Raw genomic sequence first — 20,792 nt, 5'->3', positions numbered from 1 at the left:
AGTCTGTGATTTTGTCCAGGTCTGCAGAGAGTGAGGAGGCTGCAGACTGCCGATCTGAGGGATGAGGAATGGAGCGGCAGAGAGTAGAGTCATCAGCAAAGAGATAGAGAGGATTTTCAAGAGAGTCAGAGAGATCATTGATGAAGACCAGAAAAAGCACAGGGCCCAGAACACTACCTTGGGGAACTCCAGCCTGAACAGGAAGGGGAGATGAGAGAAACCCATTCAGGGCCACACGTTGACTATGACTAGAGAGGAAGTCCGCCAGCCATGCGTGGAGATTTCCATGGATACCACAGGAGGAGAGTTTGGTGACCAGAGCTGGGTGCCAGACCGTATTGAAGGCATGTGATATGTCAAGAGAGACCGCTCTAATTTCCCGTTTGGGATTGAGGACCTTCATCCATTGTTGAGACAGCAGAAGCAGCATGTCCAGAGTAGAATGACCTGGTCTGAAACCAAATTGATGGTCAGAGATCAAGCCATTGGAGAAGAGGAAAGATTTGATATCCGAAGCAATGATGGATTCCATGACTTTGCTGATAATTGGGAGAAGGCTGATTGGTCTGTCGTTGCAAGGATCTGTTTTTGCACCTTTTTGTGTAAAGTGGTGATGTTGGCTGATTTCCAAGCTGATGGCAGATGACCTTGAGCAAAAGAGGGGGAAGAGAAAAAGGAGAGGGAGTGAAAGAGCGGAAGAGCAGGATTTTAGGACCCGTGGGCTGATTCCCTCAGGTCCAGTTGCAGAATCAGAGTCGAGGGTTGACAGGACTGAGAAAGCAGAGGGAGAAATGTTGGAGAAAAGAGAGAAGAAAACAAAGAGACCACCAAGCTAAACTGGGATGCAGGAGGAACAAAGTATGTGATAAGAGGGAAAAACTATTATTTGATTTATTATTTGATTTTATTATTTGATATGTTACATTTGTCACATGTTCAAGGAAGAAAGGCAGAAAGGCAGTTCAAGGAAGAAAGGCAGTTCAAGGAAGAAAGGCAGTTCAAGGAAGAAAGGTGTGTGACATGTTCACACGGGGCCCCCAAGGCTGCTGAGGTGTCACTTGGGCCGCGTAAGGCCGCTGAGGGGTCGCAAGGAGCACCCGATGATGAGGTGTTACACGGGGCCCCCAAGGCCGCTGAGGTGTCGCAAGAAGCACCCGATGATGATCAGGTGTCACACGGGGCCCCCAAGGCTGCTGAGCTGTCACTTGGGCCCCGCAAGGCCGCTGAGGTGTCGCAAGGAGCACCCGATGATGCTGGTGTTCACCACGAGCTCCCCAAGGCCGCTGAGGTGTCGCACGAAGCACCTGATGATGGTGGTGTTCAGGACGGGGCCGCTGAGGTGTCGCAAGGAGCACCCGATGATGCTGGTGTTCAGCACGGGGCCCACAAGGAGGCTGAGGTGTCACTTGGACCCCGCAAGGCCGCTGAGGTGTCGCAAGGAGCACCCGATGATGCTGGTGTTCACCACGAGGTCCCCAAGGCCGCTGAGGTGTCGCACGAAGCACCTGATGATGGTGGTGTTCAGGACGGGGCCGCTGAGGTGTCGCAAGGAGCACCCGATGATGCTGGTGTTCAGCACGGGGCCCACAAGGAGGCTGAGGTGTCGCAAGAAGCACCCGATGATGCTGGTGTTCAGCACGGGGCCCCCAAAGAGGCTGTGGTGTCGCAAGGAGCACCCGATGATGAGATTCAGCACGAGGTCCCCAAAGCTGCTGAGGTGTTGCAAGGAGCACCCGATGATGATGAGGTTCAGCACGAGGTCCCCAAGGCTTCTGAGGTGTTGCAAGGAGCACCCGATGAATGATGAGGTTCAGCACGGGGTCCCCAAGGCACGGGGTATGAACATGTTCAATGATGGGCACTGAGGGAAGCATATCATTTGTTTTGTAAGTTACAAATAAGGTGTTTATTAAATTCATAATTTTAGCCAAAGTTTGCATACTCGTATCTCTGAATCATGTTGATATGAAGTAAAAGATAATTAAGTTGCTGACGGTGAAGAGTGAAGAGAATGACAGCAGGACCATTAAGACTTCACCCCTAAACTATTGAAAAGTATGAATATCATGAAAACAAGTAAATATTAAAAGGAAACCTGCAATAGGAATGCAACACTTTTTTTTTTCGAGGTGTGTTCCGACCCTCGGTTGCTATCCTCGTGCCAGGTGAAAATGCACTTCACAGAAACATAGCCGGAGTGGATCGAACAGGAATCTTCAGGTTAGCCTGAAAGTTACTTTACCCCTCGGCAGCAAAGCATTCGTTCTTAGTGACTCCAGAAATGCTACACAAGATGTCTAATAGGACTTCGTTATGGAATGCAATGACTTATTCATTATTGTAAGTACTGCACAATATAAACTGCATATTAAAAGAGTTTAAGGAGGAATGCTTTACTGGGGAAGGGAAAAGTGACTCAGGCCACCTTGTACATTGAAGTTGATGACGTCACGGATGAAGACTAACAACTTCTTGTGGTCGGACCAACGCACAAAAAGAAGGCGATTATGTGAATGAACAAAACCACGAATACTTGAGGTTGTCTGGAGGTGACATCGTGGCGGACAAGGTGCAGGGTAATAAAGTTATGAATTTAAATGATGATGCTGTTAAATTAGCATCAATGGAATGTTTTAAAGTATCAAAGTCTCATACAAGAGGTTTGATTTCAGTATTTGCTTTGGACAATCTGTAATGGAAGGTTTCTGTTTATATGTGAGGTGTAAAAAAGGACAAAAAAAAGATACTCAAAATAGTCCAATAAAAAAGCAACATTTATTTATTTTTCAATTAACAAAGATACTGAAGGACTAAAGGAGAAGATGAACAAGTGGAAGGAATGTATGGAGACCAAAGGTCTGAAAATCGGAAAGCGAAGGTGATGGAAAGTGGTAAAGCACGTGGTGAGGTGGAAAGAACTGGGAAGTGGCCGTGTGCTGTGTGCAGGAAGGGTGTCGGAGTGAATTCCATTCAATGTACAATGTGCGCTGAGTGGGTTCATCAAAAATGTAGTGGTTTGAGAGGGTCATTAACCAGTGTGGCACCTACATTCAAGTGTAAGGTGTGCACAGAGGGAGCTGCAGATGGAGGAAATGTTGAGTTGGATCTTGGAGACGGCGCGAAGCTGGAAGGTGTGAAAACATTTTACTACCTCGGAGACATGCTGAATGGAGAAGGTGGATCAGACTCGGCAACGGTTGCTGGAGTGAGATTTGCATGGAAGAGGTTTTGGGAACTGAGTGGCATGCTGACGAGGATGGGAGTGTCGTTGAAGCAGAAGGGAAAGGTGTATGCTGCATGTGTGAGAAGTGTTATGATTTGTGGGAGTGAGACATGGGTAATGAACGTAGAGCATCAACGAAGGCTGGAAAGGGTGGAAATGCGAATGGTTCGGTGTATGTGTGGAGTATCGTTGAGAGAGCGGAAGACAAATGATGAATTGCGAAAGATGATGGGAATAGAGGCTGTGATGGATGCTGTGAAGAGTGTTATGGATTCGGCACTTCTTATTATTGTTGTTATTATTATTATTGTGGGTTCTAAGTATTATGGTTATTATGGTTTAAAGGAAATGTTTATTGTGGTGAAAAGGTAAAAAAGCGCTCCTGGTAAAATGTGGCCGGAAATCCGGATCGGGACCAGGAAAAGAAAGGGAGCGAAGAAGAAGAGGCGGAAAGAGAAGGAAAAAAACAGGGGGTTGGTGGCTGTGTTAGAGCTCCACTTCATGTCATCCATTTGGAGTCGGAGTTGGTGTCAGGACCGGTCACCGTAGGTCTCCAAGCCACTTTTCCTGTAGAGGGAGTATCTGTTGTTATTAGGAATGATTTGGCCGGTGGTCGAGTTTATGGTAACCCGATGGTTGTTGAAAAGCCCAGTAGGGGAAATAACACAACCCCAGTTAGGGATGGCGACAAAGGTAGCAAGTTATTTGTAGGTGGACTGAACTTCAAAACAAAGGAAGAAGTTCTGACCTCTGTCTTCAAAAAATATGGACCGCTGTTGGAAATGCGGTTGGTAAAATACAGGGAAACGCAAAAGTCAAGAGGGTTCGGCTTTGTCACGTTTGCAAGCACAAAGGACGCCAAAGAAGCAGAGAAGAATTGGAATGGCAAGGATTTGGATGATCGGACCATAGCCGTAGAGAAGGCAGGCCGTAGGCGTCGAGGGGGCTACAGACGAGGAAAACGTGGTAATAGTATGGGTGGTGGCTGCAATCGATATTATTATGGAGGCTCCCAGAGTGACGGCAGCTCCCGAAGGAAGGATGGTCAGAATAGTGGCCGAGAAGGAGACCGCTATTCAGGTGACTACAGTGACAAGCGGTCCCACCGTAATTATTATGAAAGTCCGGAAAAATTGAGGCACTGAATGCTGCAGAGCCGCCGAGCCAAGATTCCGACACGGACTAACCGTGAACTCCACGTTTCTAAAGGCGTCCAGGTAGTGAACTTTCCTCCACGGACTAACCGTGAACTCCACGTTCCTAAAGGCGTCCATGTAGTGAATACCTCCAGGCCTCACCACCAACCACCATGGAACCTGGCTTTCAGCTCGGCCTCCCGGGGAAAGTGCTATAGATTTGCTGGCCTTTGGGTTTTTGATCACAACACCTTAACCTTCATTCAAGAGAAACTAGAAGTAAAAATCGGAGGGTGCTGAGATGGAGTTTGGCTTTGCAGGGGTCCAACTGGGAAATTGAGCAGGTAAGGGGCAGGGACAATGTCGTAGTTGACGCTTGGTCCAGAGTGAAGTAACTTTGGAAAGCTCTGTGGGTTGTGTGAAAGTTTGTTGCTTTATTTTTGGAGAAACATTGATTACTTGTGTTTGTTAAAGAGTTTGCCTGCAAAGAAAGTTTTCGCTGTGTTCTAACTTTCTTTCTTGAGGGGGGGAAGTGTTACGGATTCGGCACTTATTATTATTGTTGTGATTATTATTATTGTGGGTTCTAAGTATTATGGTTATTATGGTTTAAAGGAAATGGTTATTGTGGTGAAAAGGTTAAAAAGCGCTCCTGCTAAAATGTGGCCGGAAATCCGGATCGGGACCCGAAAGAGAAATGGAGCGAAGAAGAAGAGGCGGAAAGAGAAGGAAAAAGACGATCTTGGTTGAAGCTCCGTACCGAGTGGTGGAGCGTGGAGTGCGAGTGAACTTTGAGTCCCTGAAAGGAAGTTCGTGCGATAGGTGACATCGCCGGAGTGCTGTGGAGCCTGCGTAGTCAGGTATCTGCATTGAGGTTCCGGAGTATCCTTGCCCCGAAGCCCCGGCTCGAGTGAGAGACATCCGCCATTTCACCACGTGTGCTGCCTTCAGTGAAAAGGTTTTTGTCGCGTCGGCCAGGCATTATTCCCCGGTGGGTTGCTGGGGACGGCTGTGCAAGAAAGTGGCTTTTGAGGATTATAAGGAGACTCGCTGATTGAACCGCAAACGGGCACGTCAGACAGCGTCTTTGGGAGGTTTCCCATTCCACCGCTATTGTGCGGGGTGTTGGACCACGTGACCTCTGGGTTGCTTCGATCGTCCACGCCTCAATTGAGTTTGATCGGACATTGATCCAACGATCGCTGGAGCGAATCGACTTCGCCTTGGAGGGGTACAGAGACATTGGGGGAGTGCCGTGAGTTTGGGTTAAAGGACTAGATAAGGTGGTACCATCTTAAAATAGTGATTGCAGGGCGAATTTCTAATATGTTATTTGTGTCGTGATTCCGGTGTGATTTATAATATATTATTGTTTTTTCATAACCCTTGGTGTGGTCTCATTATTGATTTGATTGATTTCAACCAAGGATAACATATCTTTCTGCCGGGGACCCTCTCGGGGTTCGGAGGTTTACCGAGACCAGGGGATAGGGGAGGACCATGTAACAAGAGAAACAGTTTGAGATGGTTTGGACATGTGTTGAGGAAGGGTGCAAGTGACTGGTTGAGAAGAGTGATGGAAATGAATGTAGAAGGAAGTAGAGGACGGGCAAGACCAAGAAAGACTTGGCTGAAGATGGTCGAAGAAGAAATGCGGGCAAGGGGGTTAACAAGGAGAGATGCAGAAAATAGGGCAAAATGGAGAAGATTGTCATGGGGACCGCAAAGCTAACCCCCGCTCTCGCATGGAAAATGGCCTTAAAATGCATGTTGTTGTTGTTGTTGTTGTAACAAAGATACATAATTGTGAAGAAAAGAAAACTTTGTCTTTCAAACTTTATGTCCTTATTTATGGAAAATGATGTTGACATTTATTGGACCATTGTGAGCACCTCATTTGTGGAATCATAGGACTGTCCCTCGTATAAAACTTGTGAAAATTGCAATCTACGTGAAATGGAAGACAATGATTTCCAAGATAGATCCAAGGGAACAAATCATGATGTCTGTGTGCTGACTTAAAATGTAACCCAGTGCTCCCTGCCGCATGGTCAGGTTGTCGGCGACTAAACCGACACACCTCACTGGCTTTGCCAGTGGGGAGGGTGACTGTGACACCCTGCCAGGTTCAAAAACAACACCTGGCAAAGGGCAGATGAGCTCCCGTAGGGAGCCAACGACCATCCAGCAAGTAGATAGTGTCTCCCAAAAAAACACCCTTGCGGTTTGGACAGGTTCAAGTCATACCAAAGACTTTAAAAATGGTACGTGCTGCTTCCTTGCCTGAAAAGGATGGAGCACGGACAATCCCCATTGGTGGGCATCCTGGGGAGGGGGAAATTCCTCTTGAGGAAATGCCCCGTTGAGAACAGTGACAAATGTGGAGCCATTGTTATGATGTCGCTGGTACCCAGAGTATCCCGGGAAGTGACGGCAGTTCCCCTAAGCTCACTGGCTGTTTTGTTTGTCTCGTCAATGTGTCCTTGTGTGTGTGTGTGTGTGTGTGTGTGTTTGTGTGTGTGTTTGTGTGTGTATGTTTGTCACCATTACAAGCCACAGCCCAAATATATTTTTTTAAATCATGGTGGTTGTAAAAGACGGCTGTAGTACCTTTCAAACGTGGAAGTTTCGAAGGAGTACACGTAAACTGTTTCACCCAAGTGTACCTCATTATCTCCTGTAAAACATAAGAACTTACATGTGAGATAGAAATATGAACACCACCAGGAAATACCCTTTTGCTGGACAGCAGATGATCAACAGCCACAGTATCGTGAAATATGCTTCATGAAGAAAACCAAATAGCTGGAAACAGTTTGGACCTCCTACCTTTACAGTGAGTCGGCTTCCACGCTGGACCCAAATCATTTCGGTGAGAACAGATCTGCAGGTAACACTGAAGCCGATCATGTTGCCTGGTATTTCCTGCAGAGAAAACAAATACATTTCTTACAAAATCTGAAAGTTATCAGAACGTAATAATGATATATATATATATATGTATAGATGAATGTATATCCAAGATATTCTAGTTTTGTATTTTTAATTAATTTTCTGAAATTTTAAGAATTTGTTTTTCACTTGGAAGTGGTGGGTTACGATGTGTCAATAAAGGTGGAAAAACTCTCCTTTTGTGTTGACTAGTACACGCGTTCACGATGGGAGCGGCAGGAAGGGTCCTTACCTCCGCCACCAAAGGTGGTGTTTTCACCCATATCTGTCTGTCCGTTTGTGAACAAAATATCTCAAAAAGTTATGGACAGATTCGGACGAAATTTAGCAGAGAGGTCGAGAATGTGACAAGTACTAAATAATTAGATTTTGGTGAAGATCCGGATTCGGATCCGGCTACAATAATTTTTTTAAGTGGATTTTTAAAGTTTTTAAGTGAGTTTAAGGATCGGGGCAAAAACGAAACATAGCAGGATATCTCAAAAAGTTTTGGACGGATGATTTTGATTGAACGTGATTCTGGATTGTGATTTTCTGGTGTACTCCGGGATACAAAACGTAAACTATTCACAATGAGTCGCTTCTTGACGGGAATATAAAGCGAGCGGATGGGGGAAGAGGAGGAAGGGAGGGAGAGGGGGGAAGAGAGGCTGGAGCAGGAAGGAGGAGGGAGAGGGAAGGAGGAGGGAGAGGGAAGGAGGAGGGAGAGGGAAGGAGGGGGAGAGGGAAGGAGGAGGGAGAGGGAAGCAGGAGGGAGAGGGAAGCAGGAGGGAGAGGGGAGGGGGGAAGTGTGTGGAGTGGGAGGAGGTGAGAAGAAGGGAGGATGGAAGGGGAAAGAGGAAGAGAGGAGGGAGGGTGGAGCGAGGGAGCAGGGGGAGGGGAGTGACTATATCGCACAAAAAATGTTAGTCAATGAAAAAATGGGTACGTGAAAACAAAAATGCAGCTCTGTCTACTATAACGCCATGGCTTGCAAAAGCAGCCTGAATAGTGTTCACTAAGTGGTGGTTCACCTCGTTAATCATATTCAAAGAGGGTGTTATTACACACCCAAACTTCCCCGGCCTTGTCACAAATTAATTAAGTACACAGGCATTTCTCACTTCATTTGTGGAGCCTTCACCAAGCGACTTCAGCACTCCAGCGAAATTGGTGATAAGGAACGGATAGCTTGGCAAGCGATAGCAAGCCGATTGCTTTTTGGTGAAATGGCTTTGGAATTTTAAAAACAGATCGATTTAACGCATCAAATAATGTGGAAACGACTGAAAGCAAACAAATATATATTTTAAATGGCTGTTATAAACACAACAAAACTAACCCGGCCTTGTGAATAAAAACAAAAATGGAGGTCTGTCTACTGTAACGCCATGGCCTCCAAAAGCAGCCTGAATAGCGTTCACCAATCGCTAGATGTGGTAAATTCTGTCAGATTTCACACCAGATTTGGACATTATATAGTCTGCAGCATCCAATCATCATATCCGAATCCAGATTTTGATGATATGCTTCAATTATGCAATGATTAATCGATCGTGTTTCCAAGGCAAGGCACGTTTCAGTAGGCCGAAACAAAATGGCGGCTTAAGAACCCAGCGAGAGGTGTAGTGGGCTGACCAAGATGGCGGGCCTCCTCGTGGACCCTTCAGAGTCTGTTCAGACCCTGATACGGATTTCGTACCCTGATACGGTGGTTCAGACCCTGATATCTATCTATAATTCCAGTAATCTCTGTACGTTTGTACGTCTGTACGTCTGTACGTCTGTACGTCTGTACGTCTGTACGTCTGTTTGTCTGTGACCGCTGTTTCTCGACAACCACGGGTCCGATATACTTTTAACTTGCCAGGTATATTGCTGGGGACCCGAGGATGTGCCTTTTCAAGGTTTCATATTAATCGGACAATTACTTACCGAGCTATGTCCAAAAAACGATTCAACCAATCAGAGAGCAGCGAACTATCGCGTGTGCCGAACGTGGCGGACACACTCTGCCTCGGATGGCACATTTGAGAGCGTATTCATTTATTTCACGTTTGCAAACTATGTTGGCGTTAAACTATGTTTTAAAACTAATAAAAACGAATTTGCGATTCATTCGCTTTCCTGCGCGTTTGTGCACGCGATGGCGATTTCTTTACCAAACTCCGGAAGCCGTTCGCTTTGGACCAAACCATTTCATGTAAATAGAGGGGGGGGATTGTCACTGTACTCGCAAGCCGTTCGCTTTGGACCAAACCATTTCATGTAAATAGAGGGGGGGGATTGTCACCGTACTCGCAAGCCGTTCGCTTTGGACCAAACCATTTCATGTAAATAGAGGGGGGGGGATATAATTTTAGATATAGATATAGTACGGGCAATGCCCTAGTTCATTAAATGCCGTGAACAAACTTTAATCCATCAAGGATATTGATGGTTGTGGTCAAGTATCATCAAAGTTGTGCGTGTAGTTTTGGAAAAGCTATGCTCCTGGCATGGCTGCCTCGCTCGGCTTGGCTTCACGCTGTTGAAACCAAAGCTTTCAGAATCAATGGATTCTCCCACGATGAAGCTAACTCTGAGGGCCTTTCGCTCACTCACCGCAGGCAGGTTGGTGGTCTTTCTGTTTTCTTCCGACTCCTCTCCGGCCTAGCCCCCCCCCCCCCCCATCCCCAGCCCTGTATGTGCTCTGTCCTCCAAATACTCCTGCAGGTCGCACAAGATCTGCGAGCTACCCGCTTGTTGTGAAACTACCAAAATCAAGACTCTCTGCTCACCTTCACTCTTTCATTCCTCTTTTCCCCCGCCTCTGGACCAAACTCCCTCACTCTCTTCAGTCCCACTCATCCCTCCAGGTCTTTAAAGCAGCTGATCAACACCATCTCTTATCTTCCCCCATCCAAAACCTTGATCTTTTCTACCCCTGTTAATTCACCCCAGATCCACTTTTCTGAAATACCGACTTCTTTCCTGGAAGTCCTAGCTGTGTCCATGTGTTTTTTTTACCTCTCCCACCCCCACCCCCCTCCCCACGCCTCCTCCCCCCAAGCCCTCTCCCTCCAACAGATCTCCCGATGTCCCTGCTCTCAAATGTTAAACTTGTGTGCTTCCCCCTCTCTCCTCATCTTTCTCCCGCTCCTTTTATTTCGTCTTATGTGTCTGTTTTTTTTATTTATCATTAATGTTACGTCTCACACGAGCCTCGATCTTGTATACAAAAAAGAAAAAAAAGAAAAAAGGAGATCCAAGAATTTACATACAGCCTGACTGACGGACACCATGCGATGCTGATACCTCCCCTGAAGTTCGTTCCAGGTGAGCTAAAAATGCATCAAAGAACCAATTATGTCAAAAACACTAAATTGACGTTTAATAAATATTCCATCATTTACATGGACATTGTTATGGGAAGCATATTTCATACGTACTGCCTGCTGTCCTGATGGTGTGTTTTTCGACATCTGAATGTTGCTAATCTGAAGGAAAAAGAAGATTACTTTCATTTGCAGGAACAAACTTGAACAGGACACATGAATGCACGTGGATGTTAAACTGCCAACAAGCAGCACCAAATTAAGGGTGGATGTGTGTGTTGGGGGTGAGTAGAGGAAGGTTCCTTTCGAAAATGGGCGCGCTGCGATTCTCAATATGGCCGCCACGGCTTCCTTTCACCATGCATGGGCTGAGGGTTACGCCCGCTTTGCGGTGCTATTTATTTAATGCTGTGAACAAACGTTCGTCTATCACGGGTGATGAAGGTTGTGGCCAAGCTTCATCAGAATTGTGTTTGTAGTTTCAAAGAAGAGAGATCTTGGAGACGGCGGCAGGGATTTTCGAAGCTCCACACGGTCTCCACGTTTTTCGAAGTTAAGTCTGTTCACAATTGTATTTTGTCGAAACTGTATTTATCTTTCGGTGTGTGAAGTTATTGTGTGCAACTTTGGTTGTTTATCTTTCATAAATTGATCGTCTGTTTGCCGTGTCGCGAGCAAGGCCTTGTACAGTGTGCACTGTACAACCTTGAGGCTTTGTTTTTCTCTCAGTGGTCCGTCGTTTGTGATCCAATAACTTTCGTTCTCTGTATTCCCAGTCTTTTCACCCATAGCCTACTTCCTTGTGTAAATCGCAACTCAAAAAAAAAAATAAAAAATAAAAATAAAAAATAAAAAAAAAACATTTCCTTCTCTGTTCTCATTCGTTTATTCATTCTTATTCGTTCGTTCGTTCTTCGACCACGTGTTTCTCCCCCATTTCCCCAGATAGTTTTCACTCATTAACCTTCAATGTTTACACTTTCCCCTCAAGTTATGTATTCCGTCATATTTTATAACACCTTTTTCTTCTTCTTCTTTAAAAGGCTGCTTTCGACTTGCTCACCAAATCAATTCATCCCAAAAAAAAATATATATATATCCATCTCCTATAGTGCCTTTGTTCTACATTCCCTAAACTCTCCTGCACTCCATCCTCCATCCAGCGTCCTTAAACGTATTTTAACTCGAAGGTCACAAGAAACTCATTTTGCAATAAATGTTCGTTTCCCATAAATCGTACACTTTCAAAAATCCAATCTCACCCCTCCCCTCCAAATCTTCCCCATAACCCCTCCCCTCCAAATCTTCCCCATCACCCCTCCCCTCCAAATCTTCCCCATCACCCATCCCTTTCAAATCTCCCCCCTTGCCCCCTCCCTCCTAAACTACTCCCTCACCCCTCCCCGCCAAGACGCCCCCTCGCCCCTCCCCTCCTAGACTCCTGCCTCACCCCTCCCCTCCAAATCTCCCCCATATCCCATCCCTTTCAAATCCCTCCCCTTGTCCCTTCCCTCCCAAACTCCCCCCTCACCCCTCCCCTTCAAATCTCCCCACCCTCATTGCTTCTCAATTTCCCCCCGCTCACTCCCCCTCCTCAAAGCGTCCTCCCCGCTTCTTCCCCCTTCAAACTCTCACCTCCATCTCCCCCAACCTTCTGCCTCGCTCTTCCCCCTCCTCAAATAACACCTCATTGTGGCTCACCCAATCACCATCAAACCTTTTGTCCGCCCCATCCTTCCCTTTCTCCGAGCTATTCTGAAATCTCTGACACACGTTCAACAGCTCTCCCTACCTCTTCCACCTCTTCCACATCTTACCCTACCCCTCCTCCCCCCTGTTCTGTATCTGATGCTCCCCCTTCCTCTTCATTAACGGTATGGACCTCAAACATCCGGGGCCTTCGTTCAAACTTAACTGATCTCTCCATACAGGTTGCTTCTGTCAAACCAGACGTGATCTGCTTAACAGAAACTTTCCTCCTTTATGATGTCTCTGATTCCATAGTATCTCTCCCGGGCTACTCCCTCCTCCGGTATGATAGACCTGAGCCTCGTCCTGGAGGCGGGGTTGCTATCTTTATCAAAAACTCTCTTCCTCACTCGCCCTGCACTGCACTCTCTCCACCTCACCCCCAGGAATACCTCTGGCTACGGCTTCCCCTTCGCTCCCACCTCTTGTTCATATGTGTGTTGTACCGTCCACCAAACAGTGATGACTCCATCTACATCTCGCTGTCTGATGATATGGACCAACTTCTATCTACTCATCCCAACTCTCTCTTCCTCATATGTGGTGATTTCAACTGTCATCATGCCAGTTGGCTGGGTGTGGGTACCTCTCTCACCAGCCATGGCTCCTCAGCAAAGGACTTCTGCGACTCACTGGGACTGACACAATCTGTCAATTTCCCGACCCGGATCTCAGTCAACGGAACATCTTCTCTTCTGGACTTGGTTATGACTAACTTCCCTGAAAATGTCTGCTGCTCTTCTTCTGCTCCGATCGGATCATCTGATCATGTCCTTGTTAAAGTGGACATCTCTCTGACCATCCTCAGGGAGCCTGCTCAGCGTCGACGAGTCTGGCATTTCACTCAGGCCAACTGGCACGGTCTTCAAGCAGCCATCAATCATCTGGACTGGTCTCCCATCTCTACCACCTCTGACATCAACTCATCCTGGGAATTCTTCCAAAGTAAATTGCTCTCTCTCATGCACAGATTTATCCCATCTCGTCTTCAGTTGTCATACCCTTCCTCCCGTCCATGGTACACGGAATCTTGTGGTGAGGCTGTTGCCCAGAAACAACTTGCCTTCGTCTCCTGGAAAGCAAATCCAACGGAAGGAAATCTCATTTCCTTTCACAAAGCCCGAAACAAGTGTGTGTCCACCCTCAGGAGAGCCAGGAAACAATATCTCTCCGTTCTCAAGACCGAACTCTCTTATCTGTCTCCCTCTTCCAAATCCTGGTGGCGTCTGGTCAAATCCGTTTCTGGTGTTTGTTCCCCCTCCATCCCCTCCCTTACCTCAAACGGCTCCACAGCTGACTCCGCACGTGAAAAAGCTGAATGCCTCAACTCTGTGTTTGCCTCTAAATCTTGTGTCCCAAACCCATCCCTCTCTGTACCCACCATACCCAGTCGTACCCTGCTGCTCCTGGACTCCGTGTCCTTTCCTCCTGACAAGGTGGAAAAGTTTCTGTCAACCCTCGACTCTGATTCTGCAACTGGACCCGACGGCATCAGCCCACGGGTCCTAAAATCCTGCTCTGCTGCTCTATCTCACCCTCTCTCTGTTCTCTTCACCCTCTCTTTTGCTCAAGGTCAACTGCCATCTGCTTGGAAATCAGCCAACATCACCGCTTTGCACAAAAAAGGTGCAAAAACAGATCCTAGCAACTACAGACCAATCAGCCTTCTCCCAATTATCAGCAAAGTCATGGAATCCATCATTGCTTCTGATATGAAATCTTTCCTCTTCTCCAATGGCTTGATCTCTGATCATCAATTTGGTTTCAGACCAGGTCACTCTACTCTGGACATGCTGCTTCTGCTGTCTCAACAATGGATGGAGGTCCTCAATGCCAAACAGGAAATTAGAGCTGTCTCCCTCGACATATCACGTGCCTTCGACACGGTCTGGCACCCCGCTCTGCTCACCAAACTCTCCTCCTTTGGTATCCATGGAAATCTCCACGCATGGCTGGCGGACTTCCTCTCTAGTCGTCGTCAACGTGTGGCCCTGAATGGGTTTCTCTCATCTCCTCTTCCTGTTCAGGCTGGAGTTCCCCAAGGCAGTGTTCTGGGCCCCGTGCTTTTTCTGGTCTTCATCAATGATCTCTCTGACTCTCTCGAAAATCCTCTCTATCTCTTTGCTGATGACTCCACTCTCTGCCGCTCCATTCCTCTTCCCTCAGATCGGCAGTCTGCTGCCTCCTCACTCTCTGAAGACCTGGACAAAATCACAGACTGGTCAAACAAGTGGAACATGTCTTTCAATCCTGACAAATCTCACACTCTTACTATGTCTCTCCGAAAAGATCGACTGGACAACCCTCCCATCTACTTTCTCAACAATCCTCTCCAAGAAGTTCTGTCGCTCAAGATTTTGGGTCTCACTATCTGCCATGATCTTTCTTGGGAAAACCACATTTCCAAGCTGGCCTCCAAAGCCAGTCGCCGACTGGGCATCCTCCGTCGTGCGAAGTCCTTCCTCGGCACACCTGAGCTCCTCACCACATACAAGGCTTTCATCCGCAGCTCAATGGAATACTGTTCTCCCCTATGGGCCGGTGCTCCTGCCTCACACCTAGCTCGGCTTCACGCTGTTGAAACCAAAGCTTTCAGAATTATTGGAATCTCCCGCGATGAAGCTATCTCTGAGGGCCTTTCACTCACTCACCGCAGGCAGGTAGGTGGTCTTTCTGTCTTCTACCGACTCCTCTCCGGCCTTGCACCCCCAGCTCTCTCTGTGCTCTGTCCCCCAAATATTCCTACAGGTCGCACAAGATCTGCCAGCAACCCTCTGATGGTTAAACTGCCGAAATCTCGGCTCTCCGCTCACCTTCACTCTTTCATTCCTCTTTTCTCCCGCCTCTGGAACAAACTCCCTCACTCCCTTCAATCCCACTCCTCCCTCCAGGTCTTTAAAACAGCTGTTCACCACCATCTCTTATCTTCCCCCATCCAAAACCTTGATCTTTTCTACCCCCGCTAATTCACCCCAGATCCACCTTGTTTGAAATTCCAACTTCTTTCCTGGAAGTCCTGGCAGTGTCCATATGTTTTATACCTCTCCCACTGCCCCCTTCCCACGCCCCCCCCCCCCCAAAGCCCTCGCCCTCTCTCAGATCTCTCGATGTCTCCATGTCTCTCGGTCCCTGCTCTCAAATGTTGTGTTTGTGTCCTTCCCCCTCTCTCCCCATCTTGTCTACCGCTCCCTATGTTATATGTTTTATGTGTCGGTTTGTCTTTCTGTGTGTTCATGTGATTAATGTTCGCTCTTTCACGAGCCTCGATATTGTATACAAAAAAAAAAAAAAAAGAGCAAGTACCTATTTTGGGGGGCCAAAGATGGACCTACTTTCAACACCGGTGGCCCCTTTAGACCCGGATTATTTTTCATGCCATGAACAAACTTTGGTATCTGAGTGTTTACCTACAGCCTCATTGACTGACACCGCACCATGCTTATACCTCCCCCTGAACTACGTTCCACGTGAGCTAAAAACGCATCAACAATCACATTAAAAACAATAAATGAAGGTTTAATAACTATTCCTTCATTTGCATGGACATTGTGATGGGAAGTATAAATCATACATACCAGCTGCTGACTTGATCGTCGGCGTTTCTTCTTCACAATGGTGGGTATCATGTATACCTGAAGGAAAAGGAAGATTACTTTCATTTCCAGGAAGAAAGTTAAACAGGGCACATCAATGCACGCGGTTCTTAGATTTTCGCCGACCAGCACGAAATTACGGGTGGATGTGGTGACCTGCTGTCATCCCCTTCCAGCCTGGTGGTTCATCTGCGTGTTTCGAATTCCGCAAGTGTAACAGTACAGGGTGCCCACAACGTCTTGGTGCTGTTTATTACAACTTTGATTACAACCAAACCGGAACAAGACTTTGCGGAGACCCTGTATCGTGTATATCGACTGTGCAACGCACAAACAAATTTTCATCCATCGTGCTCTCTCTCCACAGTGGTGCAATGTTTGTTGGTCCAAACCTCGTCTTCCAGCAACGAAATGATCCCAGGCACTCAGCTGGCATAATTAAAACTTATTTCCAAAAGAAAGATGAAGCAAAGTCCTTTAATATATAGAACAATACTCACAGCCCCTCAAGGCCCAGATCTGAATATAATTGAAGCTTTGTGGGACGATTAATCCGACATGATCGCCGAGAAGTAGGCACACTCTTTTGGAAGGTGTTAAAACTAAATTAACTTTATTCTTGTGTTCCTGTCTTTATTATCAGGTAAATAATAATGTTTCATGTCACTTGCACGAAAACCATCCAGGTACCGAGCACATCGCTTTGCTCGTAGAATGAAAATTTACAGGTGAGAAAACAGTGGAATTTTCCGATAAGAAATAATGTAAAACGAGCTCCTACGTAAGGAGGGTTGGCATGACGAAGGGATATAAAGGTATGGAATTCCTTCGATAAGCGGAGGATAACTGTATTTAAAATATACAATTAATAAAAAGAAGGGAAAGTGGTCCAAGAGCATTTTCCAACGCCTAAAATTTGTAATTCACACGAAAGCATGAGGCCAACATTCCCCAATTTGTGATGCAGGAAATATTTAAACATATTTTATTGTATTTATCCAGGCAACGCTGGGTACTTCAGATAGTTGTGTTTAAATCTAGATATTTCAATAAGACTATTTTCATCAAGATTATTTGCATTCAACACAAAGTTTCCGTTTCCTTCTGTATCAGAAGACAAAAAAATGCAAATTTTCTGAGACTTTTGCACAGCAGTATTCATTACATCCATACCTTGATGATGGGACTCAGGATCCGCAGGATCAAAGCCAAACAAAGCAGGAGGATGACGGTTCTGCACACACCATTCATTACGTCATCATTCCACATACCTGTAAAAGAGAACATCTGTGTGGATCATTTCAACAAACCATCTCAGCTCATCCACCAAGGACTTTGTACCACTTGTTATCAAACCATGGTATCTCCATGATCATGTGAGAGTGAAGCAAACTACTGCATATTCACATTTGAGCCTTTATTCGATGTTTCCACCCTCTGTTTTCAGTCATTATGTTCTTTTTCGTGTCTGTGTAGGCCATCGGCCCTTAGTTTATGTTTATACAGGAAAAGCACCTCCACAATTCAGATCAGGCCACAGCACCAGAACATGTGTGTGAGAAGTCGAGGAAGAATATTTCTTGTCTTGTGATTTTGCTTTGTCTTTCCCTCGTGGTTTGAGTCTGAAGGCGTTTTCGATAATCATGGTTCCCATTCTTCCTTGACTCACAGGCGGGTATGATCGGTTCAAAGGTGAGGGGTTTAGTTATTGACAATCAAATACAACGGGAATATTAATAGGGAGGAGGGATAGAGGAGGAGTTGGAGAGCGAGGATGGGGAAGGGAACAGTGAGGATGGGTCGACGAGGGTTGGGGCGAAAAGAAGGGTGAGAGCTAAGAAAGGGGGGGGGGGGAGGGGTGGAGAGGGAAGAAGGGGGGGGGGAGCAAGGAAGTGGGGAGAGCAAGGAAGGGGGGGTGGAAAGAGCAAGGAAGGGGGAGACCAATCTCTCAGAACACTATACAGTACACTCCGGAGGGAGTGGTGCGAGGAGGGGGGTGGGAGTGAGAAAAAAAGAGAGAGAAGAGGGAAAGAGAGGAGAAGGCAGTTAGCGGAAAACAACTTTTGAAACTCGCTCCTGCTGTTTAACACGAAACTGAAAGGGAGGAAGCCCGGGTTGTGCTCTTTTACCAAGCAGCTAGCTAGCGCTTGCCAAGCCAGCCGTTCCTTAATGGTTTTGAATGGAGTGCTTGCTCGAATGCTTAAACCACTTGGCGATATCTCCACTTGAAACTTAGCAAATGAACACACACCAAATGTTCTTGAGACCCGACCATAGAACCACCTTTAGAGGCCATTTTTCCCTGCAAAGCAGGGGTTGGCCTTTTTCGGGCACCATGGTCCCCTTTTTGGGTAATCTATATACCCCAAAGAGGAATGACCCTTCTTGCCGCTCCCGTAGTGAACGGGTGTACTAGTTTAGACAAATACACGGTTTTCATTTATGAACTCCCTTGAAGTTCCCTTAATTGTTTCATGCAAATTTGAAAGCCACCAGCCTTCTTCGTTTTGGAGTTGTGGAGGAGACACACCAACACACACACTGACACACACACACCGACACACACACTTATTACCTCCGCCACCAAAGGTGGATGGAGGTTAAGTTTTCACCTCTGTTTGTCTGTTTGTGAACAAAATATCTGAAAAACTTGTGGACGGATTCGGACGAAATTTGGCAGTGATGTAGCGTATCAGGGGCGGATCCAGGGGGGGGGGGGGGGGTGCAGAGGATGCATTATTAGATCAGTTAGGGCGTTATTAGATCAGTCTTTTGGTCATCTCTCGGCAGCACACTCGCCCGCTTTGGCAACTGCAATCTGCCTGCTAATGCGGTCTTCAGATGCAGATCCAGCAGGGAGTCTTTGAAGCGGGTGACTGTCACGATTGTTTTAACATGACTCGCTGGATTCGTACCGGGCAACCGGAACAAACCAGACAACTGTTACAATATCAATTGTTGTTACTGCAATATTCTGCGAATTATTCCTTTGTCTTGGGTCACAAGACTTGCCGTGGTCATACTGAGTCTCCAGCAACCATCTTTTATTCCCTGATAGTTTCATTCATGGAAAATTTCCGACTGTATTGCGATTTTTCCTGGGATATTGGCTTTGAGTTGCAGCAGTTTGCAAAATTTCAGCTTTCTACCCCAAATCGAAGGTATTAAACATTATCTATCAGTGAGTGAGAGAGTCAGTGGTTAGAAAGAGCTTTATGTATCAGAAGATGAAAAGTCACTTACATCTGCTTGGAGTTGAAGTTACTTCACTGAGGAACTGAAAGAAAACCAAAACATAAAAATATTGAACATTCTAAGGTCACTCATGTATCCACAAGTCAAAACTTAAAGTTTATGATAACAAAAAGTAAATTTATAAACTTTCGTTCATTTTTATACAAACAGAAAATGATGAAACGTGACAAAGTAAAAGCAACTTCAAGAGATATTTGCCAATAAACGACACGAAACCAATAATCTTGTGCGTGATGCGGATATATACACATCGTTAAAAGTAAATAATGACCATGGGAAAGACCTTTTATAATGACATGGGGTCCAGCTCTGTGTGAGGGAATGCCAATCCCCAACCCACTCGAGCCTTCTGCAGCTCAATTGAAAATAACACCAAGGAGAACGATGTCACGGACAAAGCTTTGCTCCTTGTAGACAAGGCCCCTTGGCCATCCTGCGCAGACGCAAGACTCGTGCAACAATACAATATGTTTTGCCACCCCTTGGACCACCCTCCATGGAGAAATCTGGCACATCGACACAGTCATCCAAGTCTTAGGATTTGACGTCCATATGACAGGAAGCTGTGCCTTGAGGTAGCCCTTCACCGCTCGAGGGTTTTCCGAGTGGGACAGTGGGAGCTTCATTTTTGGATAACTTTTGACAATCAAATTCACTGCAGATGCAGAGATTCCATGGACTGTATCAACCAATTTTATTGTTCCTTCACCATGCTGTCTTTTGATAACGTCTTTCACCACACACTCATTATACACGACGCGGCATTTAACAGCTATAATCCTCACAGGTAAGTTTATAAGTAAAAGAGGAGTACCCATCCCAAGTGACGGGAAAAGTTTAAGTTAATCAATCAATTTAAATAATATTTCATGGACTTTAAAATGGTCAATTGTGTTGCACTCATGGTTTTGCTGAGAACAAAATATCTGAGATGCTTATACCGCCTACTGCAAAATGGTGGTGCAACATGGGGCCGCGGAGGTTGGATATTGGCTAAAAAGAGGACAACATCTCCTGGTTGTGTAATACAATCTGGCATCAACATTACTTACACCTGTTCTCTTGTCATTTCAAATGTCGGGGTGGACAGGGTGGATACAGAAGGAAACTTCTTATCCCTCCCTATCCCCCTCTTCCCTCTCTTTCCCACACTCCCCCCTCCTCTCACTCCCTCCCCTCTCTCCCCCATTACTCTCCCCATCCCTCTCTCCCCCTCCACCACCCCCTCCCTCCTCCTCTCACTCCCTCCCCTCTCTCCCCCATTACTCTCCCCATCCCCCTCTCCCCCTCCACCACCCCCTCCCTCCCAATGTCCTGAGATAATTCGATAAATCTGAATATAAAATGGTTGGAAAGTTCATCTCTCCTCTGAACCTTGCTGTATTCAGCAATTCATACAGGTGTGTTTTGCGTTTAACCTGTTTTGTTATAACATCGCAACGTAGACAAAGTGACCAACGTATTGACACATCCAAGCTTTGGGACAACCTTTGACCCTGATTAATTTGGCCATGAAACACATGAAGCACAATAACTCAACCAATAGTGAACGCTTTTTTAAAACTTTGCGGAGCCCAAACTGTCCTGA

The 20,792-nt window shown here is 46.3% G+C and overlaps 1 protein-coding gene across 1 annotated transcript; it reads right to left on the bottom strand.

The window, feature by feature from the left end:
* Nucleotides 1-414: 414 nt before the first annotated feature.
* Nucleotides 415-10,761, bottom strand: LOC144891113 (uncharacterized). The gene is made up of 5 exons (XM_078773499.1): nucleotides 10,722-10,761; nucleotides 10,554-10,613; nucleotides 7,189-7,284; nucleotides 6,970-7,036; nucleotides 415-1,861 (listed from the first exon to the last, which is right to left on the bottom strand). The coding sequence occupies exons 1-5, from the start codon at nucleotides 10,752-10,754 to the stop codon at nucleotides 999-1,001; spliced, it is 1,119 nt and encodes a 372-aa protein (XP_078629625.1). The 5' UTR covers nucleotides 10,755-10,761; the 3' UTR covers nucleotides 415-998.
* Nucleotides 10,762-20,792: the final 10,031 nt, after the last annotated feature.

Source organism: Myxine glutinosa, chromosome 3 (assembly GCF_964187855.1).
Source record: "Myxine glutinosa chromosome 3, kmMyxGlut1.1, whole genome shotgun sequence".
NCBI lineage: Eukaryota > Metazoa > Chordata > Myxini > Myxiniformes > Myxinidae > Myxine > Myxine glutinosa.
This window is presented reverse-complemented; position numbering and strand designations above follow the sequence as displayed.

Coding starts and splice junctions, on each gene's coding strand:
- LOC144891113 (XM_078773499.1), bottom strand. CDS start 10,754: ATGTCGAAAAACACACCATCAGGACAGCAGGCA. Junction 7,285..10,553: donor TGGTGTCCGTCAGTCAGGCT/GTATGTAAATTC, acceptor TTTTCTCTGCAG/GAAATACCAGGCAACATGAT. Junction 7,037..7,188: donor GAAGCCGACTCACTGTAAAG/GTAGGAGGTCCA, acceptor TATGTTTTACAG/GAGATAATGAGGTACACTTG.